Below are 26,970 nucleotides of genomic sequence, written 5' to 3'. Positions count from 1 at the left end.
ACTTAAAAACTATCGCCCCTAACTGATATATTTTCGTTTTCAATGTGTTTATGTCAACCGTCCCCTTTGTCAATGTAACATGTTTAAGATATGAATTAAAACTTTTATTTGTGAAATAGCCTTCCAATGTAATGGAACACCCTATAAATGCCCTAGGGCACATTATATAAATGCCCTAGGGCACAGCAGATTTTGTGTTGCAGCTGGTTTCCGCTGTGTTACCAAATTTGAATATTAAAACATACCAGATGTCTACAGAATATGACATGTTCACTTTTGATTGGACAGTACTTTACTACGGCGGTGTCATTCGTTTCTGGAATTTGGTGACCAAGGCTTTACGAGTAAATAAAACACCCTGAATTGAGCACTCTGATTGGTCAATCAACAGTAGATAGTTTTTAATTTGAATGATAGAATGACTATAAAAGTAAAACCACTACGGCCAAAAGGTGCCCTATATTGGGCAATACACATTTCGCCACGCATATGTTGAGTACGCGTACAGAGAGTAAAATCAACCTCCCGCGTCGTGTTTAAAATTTCGCTGGATTTCCTCGCTGCACAGTAAAATATTGATGAAAAAGTTGCATACTCCATTTCCTTTACATGTTGCCCTTTCAATTATGTTATTTTGTCAAGAATATCACGGACAAATTGCTAAAATACCTAAGCGATAATAGTCATATGTAAAAGTACGTGAAAATACAGCCAACAGAACAAACGATCGTTAAGCTTAACTCGTCATTTCATAAAAATAAAACGGAAACTCAAAAAAATAAAACCATAGAGTTTTAGTTAACATTACTGAGATGTGTAATCTCAAATATTGTGAAAAATGACGGCGAAATGAAAAAATTAAACCAACTTTTTTTCAGATGTATTTTTCATTTTACGATGCGGCGAATAACCTCGAGTTCCCATACAAAACAATGGCGTCTAATGTACAAACAGATCGCATACTTCTCGCCGGTTCAAATTCCTCAATTCTGAACCAATGACGGTGAAAATTGGCACGGTGATCCTCTGATTGATAAACAAAAATCAATTGGTTTTAGATTTTTGAATATCTTAACGAAACTTGTTTTATTTGCATTGTATTTATTCCGATCACTGAAATTTACTCGTGCCCTCAACAAAATGGCGATCTGACAGCGTTTACATATACAGAAGAAGGGTCTTAAATGGACGCATTTTAATCAGTAAGCGTCTTCTAAGCTGTACAGACCAAATGCCTGTCAAGTTGTTGTAATTAATACAAAATTTGGGCGTATAGGAACGATGAAAATTGCAGAAAATTGAAAAAATAACACAGAACAGAGGCGAACGGGCACAGTCTCCACTGTAATCGTGTAGTGAACCTTATCGATCGATATCCTTTTATCGGAAATTGATACATTGTTGTCGTGCTCACTCGCAGGTCGTTCGCAGCTCACAATGGCGCCAAGCTTGGCAAAAGTGCGCCAAAATATGCTGAAACGTAAAAGTATTACCGAAACTAAAAAAAGTGTCGTTGATTTAATTTGAGTACAAGAAACCAACCGATACGTCGATGGTATGGCTTATACGTCAGTATATATGGGTAAATGTGGAAATATTCATGAGATGACCTGATTACACGAGCGGCACGCGAGCAGAATTCGATCGATAAACTATTGAAAATAAATTGATACAATGTTCACTGTCGTCAAGAGCAACCGACTGAAAGCGCTCTCAGGTAGGAAATATGCTTCGCGGAATACTGCCCAAACAGGCATCCTTTCTTCCCGCAGTGAACTGACCAAAAGTTTGCTCGATTCACTATCACAAAACACTTTCGGGTTTTCACTTGTCCCGCATAAAGCTATGATTAGCCATGTCAAACATCCGAAAAATTGTTCTGCCAAGTGAAGTTCACGTAAAAAGTCCCAACTTTAAAGGCATATTTCTCCTAAATAAATGATGTTTTTTTCACTCATGATACTTCATTTTGATTGTCATAAACTTCTTCTTTCATTTGTAAAGTAAATAAAATCGAAAAAATAAAACTAATAAAAAGTTATAAAAACTTGAAAATTGGGTTTCGTTCTCTTGCACGGATCGCCAGAAAAGGGTGATTTTGCCACACCTATATTAAATGGAACATTCCACTGAAACGTACGGGCCGATTTCAATGTATGACCCATTGTTGGAAACGTCAGATAATTCTCTAATGCGTCAGAGCCCCAATGTTGCGATGTTCACATGTTGTCATCGTTTGAAATTGAAAGAAGAACATTGATCGAAAATCTCGACCTCAAGACAGCAAAATTTTGGATGAGCGGCTATCTGATGATAAAATCTAGTGTACATTAAGTAAGATTCGAAGGTTTCATGAAATTTTGTTGAGCGGTTTTGATGGAAATTGATCGACAAGTACGTTGAGCGCAATCAGGAGGTAGTGTGAGTACCACTATCAACATTTCCACTGCAAAAAATTTAACCCACGGGCCTTTGTTTGCCGTGTTGGGTGTCGACATCGCTGCAATAATTGTAGTCCATGTGTCTTTGTTTTGCCGTGTTGGCTATTCAGCCACTGTCATGGCCAGGGCTGAATAGCCTACACGGTGAACAAAGGCCCTGGGGCTACAATTATTGCAGCTACCGACATTTTGACTTGAGTGTGGCCAGTGTGTACGCTATCGCGTACTGCGTAAACAGTTTGGATGAGTGTATATGTCTGGCACCAATGATTGTAGTTACACATTTATCCGACATATTGCTAATTACAAAAACTTACAATGAATAAATCTTTTTGAAAGTAATAATTTGCATAAATTAGCATACCTGAAAGGCTGATCAGGAAAACTACATAGGATATGGTCAGACATCATTTTGAATGATTTCATTGAATTCAGCATGTTTGAAAACCTACAAATTGAAAATTCTATGTCTCTATGTGGAAGAATAATCGAGATATTTAATTTTTGCATATTTAATTAGGTGGACTTAGTTTTTCTGTGAACGCACTGTTTTTACGGTCTGTGAAATTAGATAATATTCAATTTTGAACGCATATAATTTGTAGTTGAATAAGTTTTTTCAGAGTGAATGGCCACAATTGGTTTCAAAAGGAATATTGCAACAGGTTTTAAGCTTTCATCAAAGCTATTTATGTATTATTTCTGATATATTGACATCAAAACTTCATTAAAATTAAAAACTTTTCATGAACGGCAGAAAAAAATACGAAAATTTATCACTTTAAAAATCTGTATCTCCGGAACTACTCGTCCAATCTTGATCATTCAAGGCTTATTTTGTTCCCCTCAGTGAGATCTTTAGATTGAAGTACATTCCAATTCTCTACTCCAAATATCTCGTCAATCGATCGTTTTCACTTGTCATACGCGGCACTAGCGAAAGCTCTCTCATAGACAACCATGTAACAGAAAAATTAAAACTCTGATAACTTCATTAATATCCAAGCCACGCCCACCAAAACCTTTACGATTCTTGCCATTTAGATCCTGAAGCTGTGTACAAAATTTGGTTGACATCCCTTCAGCAGTTCTTGAGATATCCGGTATACAGACACACACACAGACATCGCTAAACCATATGCTCATGTGTGTGACACGTGAGCAAAAACTTGCCGGAGCCGTACGGAGCTGTCAGAGACAGTCGTGCAAGATTATAACTGAGTTAGGGAGTCCAGTGACCTACGTCACGGGAAGTCTGAGCAGGAAGTTCAAATTTTTATTCTTGCATAAAAGGAGCCCCAACGGTTATTGGGTGATTACCTCCCAAGCCTCGGACGCTGTAGGCTCTGGTGGCTACCGTACAGGTCACTGGTTAACCGTTGCATGGCCTGGTTCTCTCCAAGCCTCAATCGAATGGAAAGAGATGTACCCAATACTAGTCGCCTGTTCAATGTGGGGGCATCGCTGGCATGGCCGCCGAGTGCTATTTCATTGTGACAATCATAAAAGGCTCGACGAGATGCCCGGATATCATGTAACTAGTAAGGAGCATCTTTTATGAGGCAGCCAAAGAAAATTTCCATGTCATGATTGCCCACGTCAGTGGAATTGATAACTCAGTTGCTGATGCACTTTCTTGTTTACAGATGGAGAGATTCAGAGCATTGGTGCCCGAAGCAAATGCCGGCCCCATGCCTGTACCAACGTGACTATGTCCATCCCGCCTGCTACACAACAACTGACGGAACTAGCAACCGTCTATATCCATAACAGTGTAGCAGAGAACACGCGATGCACATACCAGGTAGGACAAAATTGCTACATGGATTTCTGCTTATCACACGGACTAGTGGCCTTACCTGTCACAGCCAGGAAAGCCATACTCTTCGTTACGTATCTGGCAAACCGAGGACTAGCATACCGAACCATCAAGGTGTACCTAGCCGGGGTGATGCATCACCACGTTGAATGCGGGTATGCTGACGACGTAACAACACACGCTCTTCTGCAATGGACACTGCAAGGGATCAGGAGAAGCATCGGAGAAGTGCGCCGGCCACGACTATCAATCACCATTGACCTGCTCCGTTGCCTCAAGGAATGGCTGCGTCAGCGTAACGACATGTGCAGCAATGACAAGCTCATGGTATGGGCAAGCTTCACACTGGCATTCTACGGCTTTCTGAGGGTAAGTGAGTTCACCTCGCGAACACCTATGGAATTCGACGTAAATGCCACATTGCTCGCCCAGGACATAGTGCTAACGGATGTGATTGAAATCAGGACAAAGTCATCAAAGACTGACCCATACGCTCATGGGCACACCATCCGTATCGCTCCAACCGGGACCTCTCTGTGTGCGGTCCGCGCATATGGGAAGCATAAAGGGAACCGTGGCTACGTATGCAAGGGGAACCTACGTTCCAATTTGCGGATGGCACATGGCTCACACGACAAAGACTGAACCAATGCCTGCGGGAACTGTTACCTAGGCAGGAACTACCGATGCTAAACTGTATGTGATGCATAGCTTCCGCAGTGGCGCAGCCACGACCGCTGCCGAAGCCGGCTTGCCTGACTGGCTCATAAAAACACTGGGCAGATGGAGGAGTGATTCGTACCAGATCTACATCAAGACACTGCGAAGACCCTTGACATATAGTACTGAAGGTACTCGCGACATGCCAACAATTCGACGGAGGACTTGGTTCTCGGTGGACAATGCCAATGTTGTAACGGTGCTACATGAACTGTAGAGACATGAAACGTTAGGAACAATGAACATTTACTATGAGACATCTCCCAGTGGTGCATGGTCACCATGGGGGGGGGCCTGTATTGCTGCCGTACCGCAGCCATGCATGCCAGCGGTTTGGCCATAATTTGGGGGTATTGTCATGGGCCTGTAGCGGGTGCCCGGTAGCACGTTGCCTGATGCACGGCACCAGGAGTCCAGTACCGCCGTCCAGGCCGCCATGATGCATCGACGCCCCCGCCGTGGCAGTACATGCATAACCCCGGATTTCAACCAAACACTTGTCTCGGTGTTGTTCCTTTGGGTTAATGGGTGATTATGGCTTTGCTATAATTATTGTTAACGTCTGGAGGGACACAGGGAAAAGGGTTTAGACCTTGACATGTATGGCTCACCATGCGTCGCCTACACCTACCACTTGCTGGATGCACTTGAGACGTAACCTAATCTACCAACTGCCCTCATTTACCGTTATCTAAACAACTTGCGTCACCCTTTCCACATCATTATCCATGCGCATATCAGTGTGATCAAAGCTATATATCGTCCATTTCAACTTCTGCCCCGCTCAAGTTCACACCACAAAACTCCCACCCACCCTCCTCAAAAAAAAAAGGCGTGCCTCGCTGCAGGGTAGCAGCTCACAATAAAAGATTACTGTATGTCTCTATATAGATAGCTTTACACAATAAAGTTCCAGGGGGGTACTGTCATAGGCCTGTAGCGGGTGTGCGGTAGCACATTGTCTGATGCAAGGTACCAGGAGTCCGGCACCGCCGTCCAGGCCGCCATGACGCCTCGACGTCCCCGCTGTGGCAGTACATGCATAACCCTGGATTTCGGCCAAACACTTGTCTCCGTGTCGTTCCTTTGCGTTAATTCATGATAGTATCTGGGTGAGTATTTCAAATAAGCAGAAAAAAAGATATTTCATAACGTAATTAATATGCAAGCCACACTAACCAAAATCTTATCAGTTCTTGCCATTAGCATATTGTACCGGTCTACCCAATCTGACTTGTATGTGTTCAGGCATTCTTGAGTAATCATGTAAACAGTCAGATGGACAGACACACACGGACAGATAGATAGACATCGCTATGGCATTAGCTTACGTTTTAGAACACATGAGTATAAATGTGTGTATAACTAGATTATTTAACCAAAGGAAATTATTGTACCCAAAATTTCGGAGACTTCCAAATTTTATTTGATGGAATGTTACAATCTTCTGTCAATATTTTTATATTTCTAGGTAGTGTCTTGTACTTTTCAAAACATCAATTTTCACTATTTGGCAGATGTATTCTGGAGTTCACAAATTGCACGTACATGTAAAAATGTACGCACTGTAATTATACAAAGGGATAATATTCAAATGACTTTTTGAGACAAATACCTGTTGATCTTGATCATTAAGATGTTCCAAAATTTCTTCAAATTCTTCATATTCTTCATCGTCTGGTTCAATCCCTGATAATCTTGCTACAAAACAAAGCACAAAATAAAAACAGATATTCCAATAAGAAATCTTTTGAAAAATACCATAATTGAAATGCTTTGAAATATACAATAATTTTAAGATAGACAATAATTAGTGAAGGTCAAATGAAAGAATATCATCTGCCACGGATGATAGTTTAATAAAAACTGTACTCCTTAACCACATGTCTGCTATAAAGATTATTTATCACCAGACAACATATAAATAAGTGAATTAAAAAATAGCGTCAATGATGACACTGTGCTCCTCAGTGCATTTAGCGGTAGGGATGCAAGGAGAGAGGTTTGGGGAATGTTGCTGAGAAAGATGCAAAGAAAGGGTTAAAATGTGAAACTGTAATAAAACCTATTGGTTTTTTAGCAGTGAGCGCGTCCAGCTTGGTAAACATGCCATCTTGTACATGAAGGCAAAAAACATAATTTTCACATGTCAACCAAACTTGGAATTTGCATAGATGTACATAGATCATCCAAATTGATTTATCTGCAAGATTTTGTATGTTCCTTGCTACAAAATTCTGACCCTATTGAATTATAACAGGAAAACATGCACGCATGATTGGACAGTGTGGACTGTGTATTGGATGCACTACATCTGCCGTGATGATGGATTGCGAGACGACCACACTGCATCAAAGAACTGTAGTTTAAAACAAAAATATAATTCTAAACAAGTCATTGACAATGACATAGTAATAGGAGTATTAGTCTTGATGGGGCAGGGAAATGTGGTCATTAAGAAGTATCACTGGATTGATATGTTGAGATCTATGGGCACATAAGTCTATTTCGTTGTTCCCAATTTGAAACACATGAGGCATGTCTAAGTTATTGTTCTAAATTGGGAAAAAAGATCAGACCTGTAGCTGTATTGGCCAGCCAAGAAATACATATGCGCATAATAAATGAGGTACAAGATGTGACATCTTAAGGTCTAATATCCTATCAAGATTGAAGGGTATAGAACTTGTGGTTACTGAGATATGCATATATATATGTATAATCAAGGTCAAAGGTCATTGAGGTCACGTGACATTTTGAAAAAAAAAATGTATTGCTAATAAATCCCTATATGCCAAAAATCAGACCTCTACCTCTATTCGCTTGCCCAGAATTAGATATGTGCATAATAAATGAAGTAAAGCGTGTGTTGTCATAAGGTCTCCCATCCTACTAAATATAAAGGACATAGCACTTGTGGGACTTATTTATTGACATAAACGTATATTTTAGGTAAAAAATCAAGTTCACATGACATTTTGTAAAAAAATTTCTATCCTATAGTTATCCCTATATACGAAAAATCAGACATCAAGCTCTATTGGCTTGCTCAGAATTAGATATGCACATAATTAATGAGGTACAGTATGTGGCGTCATAAGGTGTCCCATCATACCAGATATGAAGGGTGTGGCACTTGTGGTTACTGAGTTATGGACAAATATGTATATTTGAGGTCAAAGGTCATTGAGGTCACGTGACATGTTGTCAAAAAAAAAAATTGTATTGCTAAGTTATCCCTATATACCAAAAATCAGACCTCTAGCTCTATTGGCTCGCTCAAAATTAGATATGTGCATAATTAATGAGGTATAATATGTGGCGTCATCCCATCATACCATATATGAAGGGTGTAGCACTTGTGGTTACTGAGTTATGAACAAATACGTATATTTGAGGTCAAAGGTCACCAATGTCACGTGACATTTTGTCAAAATGTCTGAGATATCTGTGTGAAAGGATGGACGAACGGATGGACGAACGGACACAATGACCTGGACACCATGACCCAATCTATAAGCCCCCTGGACTTCATCCGTGGGGACTAAAAACTGTGTCACTGCATCTTTTTTGCACTAGAATACGATGAGAAACTAAATTTTTATTTTTCTTGGCCTTATACATGGGCGTCTACGGAGAACTGACTTATACATGGGAGTCTATGGAGAACTGCCTTTACATGGGAGTCTATGGAGGACTGCCTTATACCTGGGAGTCTATGGAGAACTGCCTTATACATGGGAGTCTATGGAGGTGTAAACTAAAAAGTCCTCCAAGTCTAACACGGCCAAATTTGATCGCATTGTGAAACAAATCGACGTGCATCTGTATGGGGTAGGGTACTATCCTTGTGCAAAGTTTGAAAGAAATTGACCAGGGCATGTCTCAGTCTGATGTCTGCCTGAACGGACAGACGGACGGACGTACGCACGCACGCACGGACAGACGGACATGACTCAATCTATAAGTCCCCCCAGACTTCGTCCGTGGGGACTGACAAACTTTCTTCGTGTCATTGATGGCCTTGATTTTCTTTGGATATTGACTGGACACATTTATTAAAGACGTCACTTTAGCTTGTCAATGACAGTGAAATGATTTTTTGCAGAAACTTGATCGGTCCAGCCAAGTACACATGCTTACTCATAACAGCTGGACTGCGATGATCACAACATTGTTTTGTGATATTCCGATACAAAATTAAAATAATTTTATTAATATGTCGCATTGACTATAAAGTTGCAAATGTTTCCTTGGGTGTTGAAACATGTTAGCATAGTGTACGTGTTACAAATCAACACACCAAACAGCAATGTTCATGTAAGAACAACCTGCTTGATTTCCATGGACTTTCTGGTCCGCCCATCACACTGTTATGTCTGTTTCCCCTCTAGCTTCCGAAAATTCTTAGTAAATTTACAAATTCAGTCTCAAAAGTTTTAGCCCAGATATATTTTCATTTGATATTTTGATATCATCAAGAAATGTCTGGTGATGTCCACTTCTAGATCATTAAACTGGTGGAATCTACAAAAATATTAAAATCATTCAGAATCACATAATTTCTTGTATAAGTTATAGCAGTTTGAAAGTAGGCCGAATGGGAGTCAATCAAGCTGAATGCCATTTAAATTGGAAGGCAGCAAAATGCCATTTAAATTGGAAGGCAGCAAAATGCCATTTAAATTGGAAGGCAGCAAAATTACCTTTCACCTATTGGACCACCCTAGGTAGTTTCTTGTGAACCATAATTGCGTAATTAGGGGGTCTTCATGCATGACATCACATGATGAGATGACCTAGACTTGACCTTTCAGATAACCTCAGTTTTTCTCCTTTTCCTTTGTATTATGACTCCATTTGTGAAAGTTTCCTTTGAAATAATGGTTTTTACTATCAAACTGAGTAGTTGCAGGCCAAATTTTGATACAGCAAAGTAGGTAAAACTTTTGATAGACTCAAGGACGACCCAGGACTCACAGAGGCAAAGCAGGCCTCAGTGTATTCATGGACGTTACATTCATGATGTATTGTAGTATCGAACAGCAACAGTGTTTGTTTTATGTACCAGGGAATTTGTAACTTTGTAGAAAGGAGAGTAAAGTGTTTCAATACATTGCAACTTTGTAGGAAGGAGGGTTAACTGTTTCAACATCTCACAACATTTTATTGTTAGGTGAAGTTTTCTGTTGAGGAGGTGTAAGAATTCAATAGCCATTACATTAGCCAAACAGGAATTTTTGTAGCCATTTTTAACTTTCTTTCGAATTTGGCGAATTGGCGAATAGGTAGCGGGAGCCCTGGATGCCAATACAGCTCATCTCAGAGACGGACATACTTATATACACACAAGATTTGGCAACACCCTGACAATTAAATAATCTTCAACAGCACTGATTTACATTTACAAATTATTCTATGTGAAGTAATTCTCCAATTGCAGATACTATGACAAGCATAACATTACACGATGGTTCAGAATGTTCATCGACAAAGTTCACTCAAAATGTACTTTGAAAATGATAGTATTTTGACAGCTGTTACCGCGGCTACTTACTATAAAAAGTCTGTTGAAAAAGAGTACTAAATATCGTTGTTTTTCAGGTCAACAAGTGATTGAATCAAAAACATGTGTCATGAAACAGTAAAACAACAACTGATAAATAAGTAACTTTTCTCAAGAGTAACTTGAAACGCCTCGCCTGAAAGAAAATTTCATCCCGTTTCACAGAAACTGACTGCGTAGTGCATATTCGAGCGCCACAGCAATGAACCAACGGTCGGGGAATCCCCACGAAAATCGCTCACACTACGTACTCGTCCAAAACATTGATTGATCACTTTTTAGCTGCATGATTCACTTGCCAAAACTATTTTTATTTTGTAGATAAATAATTGAATTTCTAATTTTTTTATTTCGTTTGTTAATGAAAAGTCATTTTAATGTTTTTATACGCTTTAAAAATTTCAAAACCCGCTAAAAAGCGACTATTTGGCCAAAATTCAAACGAAAAACACGAAAACCAAGCTCGAATCATGGGCTATTTCTGTATGGATACTCTCAGTCTCTACTCTTGCCGATGCACGATTTTTGCACCAAAATTTTTCACTCATTTTCGTTGGTATGACTTTGAAACTCCAGGAAGCGATTGAGAGGAAAGGGTTACCTTGAATTATTGAGTTTTTTGCTGATAATTTGCCAAATTAAATGAGAAAAAACACTACGAAAATTTCCACACGCTTACACACTGAGTGTTTCAGAGGCCTTTCATGTTCGTGTGGTACAACATTAGCCCTGCGTACGATGCTGTGTGTTCCGCTACAGCTAATCGCCCCGCTCACCACAGCCCTGCAAAGACCCGTACGTAGGGTCGGTGACTTCAAATCCATTTTGGGACTTGACGTAAAAAGCCAAATTACTGCCGAAATTCAGCGTTCTTGGGCCCAAGTCGTATCCCAGCCTACCTCAGCTACTCGATTGCTTCCAAAAGTGCCAGTCTAGCACACAGCATCGTACGCAGGGCTAGCGAGAGAGTTGCTGACATCGACGATTATTTACGAGAAGTGAATAAAAGACTGGCACTATGCTGTAGTCGTTAGATAACACTGATCACGTGGTGTGACAAAATAGTTTTACTGAAGTTGTTGATGGAAGTGACGTCAACTTTGCTTCTCCCAACTCTATAAGCTTCCTCAGTTAAATACGTAACTTCGTCGCTAAAAATTAAGTTATTACAGCCAATTTCTTCCAAGCAATCATTTGCCTTTTCCATTTTTGTTGGCCCTGGTATTTCCATGTATCAAAATCTAGTTTCAAAATCTGGTTTCAAAAATAGTTGGATAGGAGGTATCTGTTTTCATGCCAACATTTTGTGATTAACTCTGATTGTTTGTTTAGCAGGTTCTTCTCAGCATTGATGATAAACACTTTCTCTGTCAGGCAAAGGTTACATCTCTTTGTTGAATTAGAGTAAGCGGCAGCATGGCACAAAACAGACAAGCTACCTGAGTGTTGTATATTTTTGTTTGGAAAGTTCTGTACTGTTTTTGCACTTTCATTGGTGAACAACTGTAGATGGTTTAAGAAGCGGGTCCAACTACCATGCCCCTTCTCTAGGAATGGAAATTTCAAGTGCACAATGTGGAAACACTCATAACAGAGTCAACAACACACAGAACCTTGCGCAAATCAACAGAAGCAGAGCAACAGAAACATTTGAAGATAAGATACGTTGAACCATTTCTTTTGATGATCACTACAGGGGACACATTCTAAGTCATCACCTTCAGTCATATCATGCATCCAGTTGATCGACTTGTTCTTGCTTATACTACTCCTTCAAGAACTACTACTCCTTCAAGAACTACCTTCCCTAATAAAGTCAACTGAAATATATTCTCAGTATAACTTGGCTTCGTCATTGCAGCAATGTCGAACTAACCTTACTAACAATATATTGCCCTCAATGTCAGATTCTGTAAATCCTTCAAATTTGGAGTTGGAATCAGAAAATGAATAAAACACATCAGCAATAATGTTACTCAAGACAACAGTTTTTTTTTGTCTCCATCAGAAAAGTTTTGATTAACTTTGAATTTTGACTGCTGACCTGACTTCCATACTTGGTAAACAGTGAATTGTGAAAGAATATTAATTCTAGTGCCGTTTCTAGATGACTGTATTGATCATATCCCTTTATATGAAGCAATGGAATCATAACTAGGAGTTAAAAGGTTGCCTTCACAAATAATATGCTTTCATGTACCTGCTGATAGGTGAAGTGTCAGTCATATTTGTGAAAACCATGTAAAAGGTAGTTTGTAATCCTGCTCTTGCACCCACATGCTGCCAGCTTTTGTGACTGACAAGTAATAAGATACATTGTACTACAGTACAAACAAGTCATCGTTAATGACAGTCCCCACTTCTTAATGGGTACTTTGATTACAATTCCTTGGAGAGGATAGAGTTCTGTTCATCAATTGGGTTTGTGATTAAAGATCAGTTCCATGGTGGTGAAAATGTAAAACCAATGTGGGATGACACCCTAATTACAAACGTTCATTAAATAAGTCAATTATTAATTAATCAACAGAACATTCCCAAACATAACACTAACAGATTATCACATGTACCACATTTCATAAACGATACCGCTAAGTGTCAATGAAATGTGTTACAGCACTGTGAGATCAACATCTATACCATGTTTCATCAAATTTGATGAAGTGTTTCTGGATATATCACTCTAATCAGTACAGTTCATTATATATGTAAATTAAAAATTAATTAACATGACACTGCATAATGTCTTTATTCAATGTTAAAAGCAATGTGAGCTCAACATCTGTATCAAATTTCATGAAATTTGATGGACCATTTTTCGCCATATAAGCCTAATTAAAAATTCATTAAATATGCAAATCAGCAGTTAATCGACATGATACTACTACTATATATCTTTGCATGCCACATCACTACTGGAAGAGCAACATCTGTACCAAGTTTCATCAAATTTGATGCAGCATTTCTTGACACATCACACTGATTATGAAAGTTCATCAAATATGCAAATTGGCAATCAATTAAAATGATACTACTTAACCCTTTTCACCCCAAGGCCCTGGGGTGGAGTTGACAATTAGAAGTACCATGTAGCATGAGGTTTGACTTAAGAACTTATCAAAGGCTGTCCCCCATACCCATATATTTTTGGAATCACCATAAAATTTTTGTCCTTACAATATTCAAATTCTGGTCATGTGACCTCATTACATATTGAAAATGGGCGCCAATATATTAAAATTGTATTATTCAACTTATTTCTCTATTTTCACAGAATTCCTCATTAATCCATCATATTTCATCACAAAACCATTGCTCTTTGTTGCATCAGCATAGACTGATATAAAATTGTGACAAAAATTGTGAAGAAACACTGATATTTTGTATCGTTCTGACCTGTTTATTGTAATGTAAATAAAGGCTGTGTAAGGGTCAGGTCTGTTGAAGCATAGTGTTACATTACATCCAGCATCTCAAATTATGAAATATCTCCCACAATAAGTATATATATTTTGAATGAAGATGGAACACTTGCCCCAAAAATATGCAAATGCTTGTCATGTGACCTAATTAATTATTCAAAATGGCCACCAACATTAGAAATTTATGATTTTCTTTTAAATGTTTTCCAATTTTCCAGTAAAGATAATCAATATTGTATCATATACCAATGCGAAATCACATTTTACAGTCTCATGATCTTTGATGTAAAGTTTACATATTATATTTAACTTTACACAGATTTGAAAAATCTTACACAGATTTTCTTGTCCTCACTCATAATCAGTTCGTTGCCACTCTTAATTTGGAGGGTCGTTTTCGAACGACTGCGCTTGCCCAGATCTCAACTCGATTACGTCACTGACTTCAAAGTCTTCGTGTTTGCTTTGGGACATTGGCTAATTTCATCCTTTGTTTTAACGCTATGCAAGGTCAAGTTAGGAAAAAATCGGTCATGGTTAACCTCGTGACTAACCTCACTAGTTTGCCAACTTTGTGAGCTTTCTGTTTGACGTAGTGCGATCGTCACCTCATGTTTTCAGTATCGGCAGTGACAGGTCAAGCACCTGCAGTTCAAAAAAAGTCCCATTTTCGCGTACTTATGTGTTTGTGAGCAATGTCATTTGAGTTATTCAATCGATAAATATAGATGAACAAAAGATGGCAGTTTCATTGAGCTACGTTGACGGGGCACGTTGGGGACATTTTTGAAAATCGGTTACCCTTCCAAATTGTATTCGTTTAGCCTGGTCAAGCCAGCGAAATTGATGAACGCCGAACTGTGGATGGTTCAAAGACTTTGGAAGTGCAGATTTTTGATAAAGACTATGTTTATTGACTGAATGTTTCAAAGTTGTCTTTCCCGGGGTTTATGCATTTGACAAACTTCATAAGATTATTTCCAAATACCCCACACAAGGGTAGTACGTGGGTAGGGGCTGACTTGACTTCGTACTTTCCACTGTCCCTATACACTCCCTCCGCGGCCCGCCTGTTCTCGGCCAGTATCTAGTCTCGGCCAGGGCATGAAAAAGAGTTCTGTAGTTAAACCACATCGTAATAATATGTTGAAGCTTCAGCATGCTCGAGATACATGTTTTAATGCAGATACACTGCTGTAACTAGTCAAACACGCGTATGTCACACATTCAGAACCGACCTAGACACATTGGGCATGGAGTAAAATCAGTTACTTTGCACATCGCCTTCAAGTTCAACTTAATTCGCATTCCAAAACTTCATCATTTAGTACATACAGTGATAATACAAATGAATTATCCCCGGGAATTCACCAATGAATGGGCACTCAGTTATGAACACAGAGGAAAATGTACGGCAAAGCTAAACTTGAAATTGGTGTTTAAACAACCTATATATCTTCGCTAAGTGATCGGTCCCGGCATTATTACCACTTGCCCGGTCACCGTCCATTTCCGAGTGAGTACAGTTCAATAGTTGATTCCCGCTGTAATCTGTGTGACGTAATCGGGATTGAATAGGCATGCGCATATCAAAGTTCACGAGGTCGTACAATCTGTGATTGCGCCAACGAACCTCCAAATTAAGAGTGGCAATGAACTGATAATCGAAGAATTACACACAGGGCCCTTGAATAGGGGTCAGGTCAAGGTATCCTATTTTATAACATCTGACATTTGAATTTATCAACCTCTGTTGACAATAACATAATATGTTTTGGAATTGTAGTATAAAAATTACCCCATAAATATGCAAATACTGGCCACATGACCTCATTAAATATTCAAAATGGCCACCAGTATTCTAAATTTACAATGATTTTCACATATTTGCTTCTCTTTCTGACGACATTCTAAAGAATTTATCACTTCCCATTGCTCAATTATGTCGAAATGTATATTAGATTCTTTAGTCTACAACTGATGATTCCAAAACAAATTTTTTAATCATTTCATGAACCAAATACAAGCTGCTTTCAAATCACAGTGGAAAGTAAGATTACAATCATTTTGCAAAATACAGAATTTGATTATTCGAGTTTGCAAACTTCATCCAATATACATACAAAACATAAGAACACACAATTTTATGGTAACAAAACAACATTTATTTTTGTTTTTCTTTAGTAAATAAGAAATTAAAAATGATACAGCTACATACTTAAAATAGCGTCAATGATGACACAGTTTCTCCTCAGTGCATTTGGCTGCAGGGATGCAAGGAGAGAGGTTTGGGGATGTTGCTGAGAAAGATGCAAAGAAAGGGTTAAAATGTGAAACTGTAATAAAATCTACTGTTTTTAAGCAGTGAGCGTCTAGCTTGGTAAACGTGACATCTCGTACATGAAGGCAAAAAACATAATTTTCACATGTCCACCAAACTTGGAATTTGTGTAGATCAACAATATCATCCAAATTGATTGATCTGCAATATTTTGTATGTTCCTTGCTACAAAATTCTGACCTGATTGAATTTTTAACAGGAAAACATGCACGAATGACTGGACAGTGTGGACTGTGTATTGCATGCACTACATCTGCCGTGATGATGGATTACCAGACGACCACATTGCATCAAAGAACTGTAAGTTTACAAAGAAAATATAATTCCAAACAAACTTTCTTCATGACATTGATAGCCTTGCCTTTTTTTTTTTTGGATATTGAATGGACATATTTATTAAAGATGTCACTTTAGCTTGTCCATGACAGTGAATTGATATTTGCGAAACTTGATCGGCCCAGCCAAGTACACATGCTTACTCCAGGGTTCATACACTTAAACTAAAATTCCAGGACTTGCCAGGAGTATTTTTGCTATTTTCCAGGAGTATTTGTGGTTGAAAAATGCCATTTCCAGGAGTGTTTGCATGATAAAGCTTGCAATTTAAGGCATCATACACTAATTGTTTCAATTGATTTCAATGTTCAGTAAGTGATGTCAGTTTTTTAGTTCTTCTAGTTTAGCATCCAACTCCAAAGACAATGTTTCAATTTCCTCCTCCTTTTGTTTGGCTGTTCTCCTGAGGCTGTTTGACTTGGTAATAAAAGTTATCTTTCTGGTGGCCTCTGCTTTGTCAGCATACTCATCTGCTGATTTCATCAGTTCAGTTACATCACTTTGAAGCCGCTTCTTTTTTACTTTCAGATCTTCAATATCTGAAAGAAGGTCTTTCCTTTTTCTCTTAGCTTGTGCAGTTTCTCTCTTCTTTTTCTCTTCATCCAGATGGGCCTGGTATCTATGTCTTGCTGATCCAGCTGATGTAAGAAGTTGTGCAGAAATTTGCACATTTTGTATTCCACCAACTCTGTCTACCTGGTCACATATAAGGCGTTGTGCAACCACAGATTCTTCATGCAGGTTCTCTACTCCAATCTGTCTGTTGACTGAAAATCCTCTTTCCACTGGACTTGCCCATGGGAAATCAGTAGTAAACTCTTCACTACTTTCCATACTAAGCTGAGATGTGGATTTGTAGCCATTGACTTGTAGAGCAATTCATCCAACCTGTTCTCATATGGGTTGTATTCTTGGAAGGTGGAGTGGTTAGATGCTACAACTGTGTCAACAAACTCCTCAAACTGTCGTAGCACCTCATCACAGGCAGATGCACCTCCTGTCATTTGACCAGCTTCTACAAATACAGTGAGAATCCTCTTCATTTTTCGCAGGCAGTCATCCTTTGATGAAGCAAGTTGTCTTGGGTCAAGGCATGACATTGCTCTTGTCATGGGGTACTTCAATGGAGACTTCTCTATCAGTTTGGTAGCAGTCTTTACTAAAAAGTCTCTGCATTCCATTCTCAGTTGCATAACTTGCCTATCACTGACACTGCTTTGTGATTTCACCTTTCTCAGCTCAAGTTCTGATGAAAACCCAAGATCAACTTTGGAGTAGCTGGTATAAATTTTCTTATCCTGTAAATCTAGTTTCACTATTTGGCCAATGATCCAGATGCTTCTATGACATCTCCTTCACAAAACGCTTCAGAAGTCCAGTCAGCAGTCTATGCAAGTCATCAGCTAGGAAGGGCATCATTGGTTTGTCAGTTTGGTACATAAGCAGAAAGGGTGCTACCAGTTTTGCAATGGACTGGAAACACAGAAGTTTAACAGTTAGGATGTTATCTTTGGTACAAGAGACCACAGTGTTATAAGATGTGGTCTTTGGATTTGGCACATCCCCTTTGGTAACTTTGCTAACATACTTGACAACATTTGGCCATATCTGAACAGCTCTCTCAGACACTGGAAGATTTTCAACCCATCTGTGACTGCAAAATTTCATTGGGAAAACATCTGATCCAGTTGCTGTGAAATAATCTTCTCGTCGTGCTGGCGTGTCTTTGAACAGGTAGTAAAGGCTTTTCAAAAGGTCCTGAATAGGCCACCCTGAGGCTGCAGCACCATCTTTGAATGCCCCATGCACTATATGGAGACCACAACTACCCACATTGAGCAAGGACTTATCTGTTGTCGATGTCTGTTTATTCTGCATCAGTCTGTGGAATTTCAGATTAACATTTGGTCCATCCATAGATATCTGCAGCATCTTCCTCTTATTTAAGTCCCTCAGTGCATTCATCAAAATGTTCAACCATATCTTCTGCAGTTGCATGGCCCATAAACGATGAAGAATAGTAAAGTGTCTTCACCTGTAATTTTGGAAAGTAAAGCAATTTTTAGGTGTGCATAAATTGCAGTTTCTTGTTATTGTTGACAACTGAATTTAAGTCTGGACATACACAAGATGAAGTCACGTACATATACTGTACACTGTCCGGCCAGTGAAACTTGACCCTTATACTGGGCATTCCAAAATCATGTTTTAGGGAGTACAATAAACTCTTACAAGATAAATATAAAAATATATATTGACACAAAATGTTATAAAAGTTACAGGTACTTTCTCTTTAAACAATGGGAAAACTAAATGAATACATTGCAGTATTTTATTTGGGACACTGCAGAAAGATGGATTGGCACTGCTTTGTGACAAACATTTGACAGTGTAAAAATCGACATAGCATTAGCAATATTTTTAAAAGCTATAGGGTTCATTTTCAAATCAGCTGTAGTCTCTGATCAAGGGGTATACTTTCAACTACTTGTGACCTTTTGAACTGATGTTTCGGTAGGTAACAAGCAGAAAACATAGGGCCAAAGTCCCTGAAGCTACTATAGACATGGATACAAAATTAAGTATTTCCTGACTGTATGAAATTATCTCACTAAGGTCATCCTAGGGACTTGTAAAACAAATATTAAAGCTGTCTGACCAGCGGTTTTGAAAGAACAAGCAACTCAACAGTTGACAGAGCTCTGCTGTGTTATGTAGAGAATAACCTTTTGTGACACATGTATTGATGAAGAAGGTGGATATCTTTGATTAACATTGTAAGTGAGTTCTGTTGAATAAGTTGAGACTGTACATACTCAGAGAAAGCACACTGAAGAGACAAATGTTTGAAACTTAAGAAGTTCAAGGTCATCAAAAGCATTATAAGGAATCATGTTACACTTTCATTGCACTGTTTACACAGATTGCATAATTGCTATAAATAGCACATGAGGAATCTTACAGCCCAGCTTTACCATAAAAACCCTATCACTTTGACCACTCTTCTAATTGACCACTCTATTTTTTTCCTCAAAAAGTAATTTTATTTTATCCTTACCAAGTCAACCATAAATGGAAATTAGAACGTTCTCTATCTCTATTGACTATTTTGAGCAATTTCTTTCAGATAACATACAGGGCACAATAAATGATGGTTCAGAATATGTCAAAGTTGGGATTCAGGAAAGTTGCCTTTACATGTTTTAATCCTCCAAGATGGTAAGCATTTCACTATGAACTGTCAAAAAAAGTTGAACTTTCTGATAACTCTACACTAAATTATTTTGGCTTTGATGATTTCCTAATTAATTCAATTATTTAAAATCATATTAATTATTTTTTTCTGGGTGAATTGATAGGGTTTATACAGTACAAGAATTACATACGATGTAAGTCCAAGTTTGACCAAAAATGACAAAAAAATTCCTTAAAAATACACATTTGCATATTTCATCACAATTTGAACAAATCTAAGTTGGGTTACCCCTAGGGACCTGTATACCAAATAACAAAGCTGTCTGACCAGCGGTTATGAAGAAGAAGATTTTTTTCCAAAAACACCTTTTTTGGCATTAATTTGCCTATTTTCAACAATATCAAAAAATTAAAAAAACTAGTTTCTCAAAATCATATTTTTCATCTACACAACAAATATCAAATCAGTAAGTATTGCGGTTCTCAAGATATTTGAGTGGACAGACGCCTCACAAACGGACATACATACATACATACATACATACAGACTGACGACGGACGGATACCCATCCCAATAGCTTCTATAGACTATAGTCTATAATAGCTAAAAATAAAAGATACAATAAAAAAATCAGTACATTACATATTAAAACAATCTACTGTATTCCTTTGCCATTACAATCGAAACATCAAATTAATCTGATTATCAAAATGGGCAAAAACAGTAGCAAAAAAATATTTACTCTACCTTTTCATCTTCCCAGATTCGAGCATGGAGATCCATTTGTTTCTTTCTTGTCTTACGGTTTAGACTTTCATCAAAAAGGAGAACAAATCCATCTTCATCATTTATTTTCTTTGTCAATAACTGCTTGAAGTATGGTGCAATACCGTAGTTGCACAAGTATGCACATTTGCGTTCTCCGCATGTGAACTGTTTAGCAATTTCTGAATCAGGAAACATCCGAGAAAATAGCTGCTGAATATCACCACAAGAATTGAATGAGTAGTGTGACTTAACAACTTTCAGTGTCCACAAAACTTCAGCCCGTAAGACATCATTTTTGCTGACGAATGCAGTCAATGACGATGTAACAGGTTTTGTAGATGACATCTTGAATGACATTGCTGACGACATAGAAAGTTGCGAGTGTGATGTCGGGAAATCTGATGAACTCGTGGATGGCTTAGAATAAGTCGATAACTTTACATCTGATGAAGATCGGGCAAAGAAATCTTTAATTTTCAATCCACTTGCTTTCTGTTTTTGTCCTACCAGAGCTTGATGTTTTACTCCTTTAGCATGGCTCTTCAATGCTGCTTCCCCCCCGCCCATGTTCGATACATCGAAAGTCTTTTCACAAAGTTTGCACTTTGCCGAGGATTTATCTTGTGCCCGCTCCAGCCATCCTATGTACTCGGGCTGTTTTAACCAAAGGTCGTTGAATACACACTTTCCAGGAGGCATTACTGTGACTGATGACCCGAACAAGCTTTAAATTTCAATAACAATGCATGCTCAAACGATGCCTTCACCCCTACTTCGTCACTGCACATGCAAACGCTCTGCGGATAATGGCATAAGGGACGAACCATTAGATCTTGGGAGGGGGTGGTCAAAAACAGAAAAAAAAAATTTTCAGAGCAGAAAGTTAGGAAAAAAAAAATCTCCAGACTAGTTTGCAAAATAAAAAATAAATAAATAAGAAGACAAAGGCGTAAAAAAAAAAAATCTGCAAAAGTCTTAAAAATTTTGAATTTTTTTAGATTTTACCGACAGAAAGCAACTTTCTGTATTTTTTAGTACATCCTCCAGGCACATTTTTAATTTTAATTTATACATTTAGAGTGACTGTATCCCTTATACTGGAAGTTGTGATTATCTTATCTTTTCAGGACTTTTGTATTCTGATCACTTGAAAATTATGAAATTATAGAGCCTGTTTTCTACTTGTTTCCTGCGTACAAACCAAGCAGGTACACTAGGTAAAACATTGAAACTATGGTATGGTTGTCAAGACAGAAAGTTGTATTTGCCTTTTAAGATCAAGGTAAACAGATGTAGGCCACATCAGTTTCATTTTTTTCACGGCATTTTATTGCAATGATGAATGCAAGAATGGGTGAACAAGTAGAAACACGTCAATGATAAAACAACATTTCAAGTCATTATGTATTATTTTGCTTTTAAAAAGGCATTTTCAATTCTTTTTTCTCAAAAAAACAGCCTCAAATAACAACAGCAACACATGTTTTAACATCAACAATACACTACGTAGAATGCCATCTATCCAACAAATCCCAACACAAAAACACATAAAAGGGTTGAACTTTGAAAGTTTCTCGATAGCAAATACTGAATAAATCTGCATGGTTAATCGTTTTTGTGTAGCAAATTTCAAAGAAATTGGACAAGCCCTTTCAGAGAATACAGATTTTTTGACCGTGAATGGCATAAATTGCCCAAGAAGATGTTATGTAGGTCATTTCCCCCACACTCATCATGACCTGAGTTCAATTAGTCTAGAACATTCTCAAGGTCACTGCCCTTGATGACCTCACAACCTTGAATTCAATTAGTCATGTTTGGAATGTTCTGGAAAGTTGATTAGTTGTGTAAGGGAGATAATTTTAGAACAGTAATTAGCATGTCAATAAAAGTTCTAGATTGTTCTTATATGCCTTTATAAAAGGGACGTGCACAGCTTCCAGTCAGACTTTTGGGATCGTGTCTCTTGTGTGTTACTATAAACTCCAGCAGTAGTCATTCTCAAGACTTTTCAAGACCTTCACTGTCAACGCTGGATTTATACTGTGGACTTTGTGCAGCTGCAAGCCTGCAAGGACTGTTCATTCATTCGACTGACTGTTACAACTCTGAGACTGGAGCTTTGCCGTCCCAGCTGAGATAAGTAGTCTGTACACTTTTAAAGCTTGTACTCTATCCCTGACTTAGCAATTAGTTTTTTTTTCGTAATAAATTTTGTTTAAACGTTAACTGCTGAGTTCACCCTTTTGTTCGTTTTCTCTGCACGTAACAAATTGGGGGCTCGTCCGGGAGACGAATATTTTGAGCCGTTTGACAACATTTTGACAGCCTTTTCAAAACTACTGTATACTGTGAACTCAGCGAAATTCAATCATGGCGGAATTCAAGCCAGACGAATTTATGGATGACCTTGATCAGGACACATTTAATTCCCTCAGAAAAGACAACCTCATAGCACTGGCAAATTTCCTTAAAGTAGATGTCAAAAGATCTATGCGCAAGCGAGAAATTCAGTTCAAGATTGCAAAACATTTAGTTAATTCTGGCCATTTTGAGGAGTCTGCCTTAAAAGATTATGAGCCTGAGTCTTCCTTCGAACTCAAAAAATTAGAATTAGAAATACAGGCAGATTTGGAGCTTAAGAAATTGGAATTAGAAAAGGAAAAATTGCAAATGGAAGAAAGGGAAAGGCAGGAAAAATTACAAATGAAAGACAAAGAATTACAAATGAAAGACAAAGAATTACAAATGGAAGAAAGACAAGAGAGAAAAGGAGAGAGAATTGGAAGAACATCGACTACAGTTAGAAATGAGACGTTTAGAGCTTGGACAATCAGGAAAATTCTTCCCTTCAGACAAGTTTGACATCACTAAGCATTTCAGGTTAGTTCCCCCTTTCCAAGAAAAGGATGTTGATAAATATTTCCTTCATTTGAGAAAATTGCTCAGAGTCTGAATTGGCCTAAGGAGTCCTGGTCTATGCTTTTGCAGAGTGCTTTGGTGGGTAAAGCCAGAGAAATTTACATTCAGTTGTCAGTAGAGCAGGCTTCAAATTATGATTCTGTGAAGGAATTAATTCTCAAGGGCTATGAGTGGTGCCTGAAGCTTACCGTCAGAAATTTAGGGATTGTGAGAAGGTGAAGGATCAAACTTATGTTGAATTTGCTCGAACAAAAGAACAACTGTTTGATCGCTGGTGTTCTTCTGAAAAGGTCAGTCAGAATTATGACAAATTACGACAGCTTGTTTTGATTGAGGAATTTAAAAGGTGCATCGAGTGACATCAAGACGTTTATCAATGAACAAAAGGCAGATACATTGGAGGTTGCTGCACGTTTGGCCGATGATTATTCATTGACCCACAAATCTTCATTTCTCAGCAAACCATCCCAGTCCTTTTCATACAGAAACAATGCAGGTAAATTTAACTCCTCCTTTCATCCAAGAATTTTTCAAAGGAGAGTAGAAATCAAATGACAACAGTTCACAGAGTTCAAGTAACACTTCCACATCATCAGATCCCAAGTCTCAATCTCCTTCTGACAAACAGTTCGGTACACTTTCTTGTAATTATTGTAAGAAAGACGGCCATTTAATGTCAGAGTGTTTCAAATTGAAAAGAAAACGTGAAGGTCAAAGTGGTCAAAGTGGATCTAAGCCAACCGGCTTTATTTCTTCATCAACTCAATTAGAGTCTAATAATGTGTGCAACACATTTTCTGAGGTTAAACCCCTCTCATCCCCAATTAATGAGGTCAAGGTCAATTCTTCTCAAGATAGCATTATGGGTATTTTCGAACCATTTATTCATGATGGTTTTATATCACTTTCTAGTGATTTCTCTTCCGCTACCCCTGTCAAAATTTTAAGAGATACCGGGGCTTCCCAGTCTCTTTTGTTGGCAGATACCCTGCCGTTTTCTGAAAAGTCATTTTCAGGTTCTAAAGTTCTTATTAAGGGGGTAGATTGTAATGACTACATTCCTGTTCCTCTCCATAATGTCTATTTGTCTTCGGACTTTGTTTCTGGACCTGTGGCTTTAGGTATTAGGCCTTTTTTGCCTTTTGAAGGGATTCACCTTCTTCTTGGAAACGACCTTGCTGGGGACAAGGTCATTACTAATCCACTTGTGACTGATAATCCTAGTTTAGATCAGGATCCAGAGCCAATTGAACAAGAGATACCCGATTTATTTCCTTCATGTGCTATTACTCGAGCCATGTCAAAGAAAACTTCCGAGAATCAAAATACTCTCAAAAATAATGTCACAGATGTTGACTTAAATGACACCTTTCTCAGTCAGGTGTTTGACACGGATCATTCCGTTATCCCTCGTGGATTTGAAACTTCCAGTAAAACTTCTGCTGACCAAAGTCAGACATTTTCTAGATCAAATCTCATTGCAGAACAACACAAAGACCCAGATATTTTGTCTTTGTTTGACAGGGTAGATGATGAAGGTAAAACTTCAGATAGCTCTGTTTCCTATTATACAAAATCTGGTATTCTCATGCGTAAATGGAGACCTCCAGATGTCTTGGTTGATGACGATTGGGCTATAAAACATCAAATTGTGGTTCCAAAGCCCTATCGTGCTGAAATATTGCGCCTAGCCCATGAAACCCCTGGGCTGGTCATTTGGGAGTAAGGAAAACTTATCACAAAATTCTCAGTCACTTTTATTGGCCTAATCTCAGGCAGGATGTAGCACATTTCTGTAAAACTTGTCACACATGTCAAATGGTAGGAAAGCCAAATCAGACCATTCCAAAGGCCCCTTTACAGCCAATTCCTGCATTTCAAGAACCATTTAGTAGGATACTAATAGACTGTGTTGGGCCCCTACCAAAAACAAGATCAGGAAATGAGTACATGCTGACAATTATGTGTACATCAACTCGGTTCCCAGAAGCCATACCACTGAGAAATATAAAGACAAAGACTATAGTGAGAGCTTTAGTCAAATTTTTCACTTTATTCGGCCTCCCTAAATGTGTCCAGTCCGATCAAGGCTCCAACTTTATGTCTGGAATTTTTCAACAAGTAATGGATCAGCTAGGCATTAAACAGTATAGGTCATCCGCCTATCATCCAGAAAGTCAGGGTGCTCTTGAGCGATTTCATCAAACTTTGAAAAACATGATTAGGACTTACTGTTTTGACACAGAGAAACAGTGGGATGAAGGAATTCATTTTTGCTCTTTGCTGTTAGAGAGTCAATTCAGGAGTCTCTTGGTTTTAGCCCATTTGAGCTTGTATTTGGACATACAGTCCGTGGCCCACTTAAGCTCGTTAAAGAGAAATTCCTATCAGACGATGATGATTGTCTGAATATTTTGCAATATGTGTCAGATTTTCGTACGAAACTCTCTAAAGCATGTGAATTAGCCAGAGAAAATCTTGAGTCATCTCAGCAGTCAATGAAAACCAGATATGATAAAAACACCTCAAAACGGAAGTTTGAACCAGGTCAAAAGGTTCTTGTTCTACTTCCGATTCCTGGCAAACCACTCCATGCTCGTTACTTTGGGCCATATCTAATGATAAGAAATTGAGTGATTTAAATTACATCATAATAACACCTGACAGGCGAAAACAAAAACAGCTATGTCACATAAATATGCTTAAGCCATATTTGGATAGGGATAATCCTACTATAACTCAGCCTGTCAGTGCAGTCAGTTCAAACCATTATGAAGATAGTGATACTGAAACTGACTTGAGTGAAAATACTCTAAACTCAAAGCTGGGCTCGGTCAAGCTTCAGAACTCAGAAATCCTCAGAAATCCTGGAGAAGCTGGAGTCTACAAAGTTGGCACACCTCCAGCCAGAACAACAACAACAGGTGAAAGAACTGCTCCATGAATATAAACACCTGTTTCAAGATGTTCCAACGAGGACAAACGTCATCTATCACGACGTTGATGTTGGGGACAGTAAGCCTGTAAAACAACATCCATACAGACTGAATCCAACAAAAGCAAAATATCTCCAGGAAGAAGTCAAATACCTGCTGGACAATGACTTTATTGAACCCAGTAAAAGTAACTGGAGTTCGCCGTGCATACTTGTTCCCAATCAGATCACAGTTATCGTATGTGCACGGACTTTAGGAAGGTCAACACTTTAACAAAGACAGACACTTTCCCAATCCCGAGGATTGATGACTGCATCGACCGAGTGGGAAAAGCCAAGTATGTGACGAAATTTGACCTACTGAAGGGATTTTGGCAAGTCCCTCTGACGGATCGTGCTCGTGAAATATCCGCCTTTGTTACACCAGACGGATTGTTCCAGTACAAGGTGATGCCATTCGGAATGAAGAACTCTCCGGCAACGTTCCAACGGATGATCAACGAC

The 26,970-nt window shown here is 38.5% G+C and overlaps 1 protein-coding gene and 1 long non-coding RNA gene across 2 annotated transcripts in view; both read right to left on the bottom strand.

Moving 5' to 3' along the window:
- Positions 1-26,970, bottom strand: part of LOC139145762 (vacuole membrane protein 1-like) — a 268,119-nt gene that overhangs the window by 52,089 nt on the left and 189,060 nt on the right. The window contains 1 exon segment of the mRNA XM_070717066.1: positions 6,596-6,681. Within this exon segment, the coding sequence (XP_070573167.1) occupies positions 6,596-6,681 (86 nt within the window).
- Positions 16,111-21,439, bottom strand: LOC139145765 (uncharacterized). The gene is made up of 2 exons (XR_011555020.1): positions 20,589-21,439; positions 16,111-18,680 (listed from the first exon to the last, which is right to left on the bottom strand). It is a non-coding gene; the product is annotated as an uncharacterized lncRNA (long non-coding RNA).

This window comes from Ptychodera flava, chromosome 12 (genome assembly GCF_041260155.1).
Source record: "Ptychodera flava strain L36383 chromosome 12, AS_Pfla_20210202, whole genome shotgun sequence".
NCBI classification, from domain to species: domain Eukaryota; kingdom Metazoa; phylum Hemichordata; class Enteropneusta; family Ptychoderidae; genus Ptychodera; species Ptychodera flava.
This window is presented reverse-complemented; position numbering and strand designations above follow the sequence as displayed.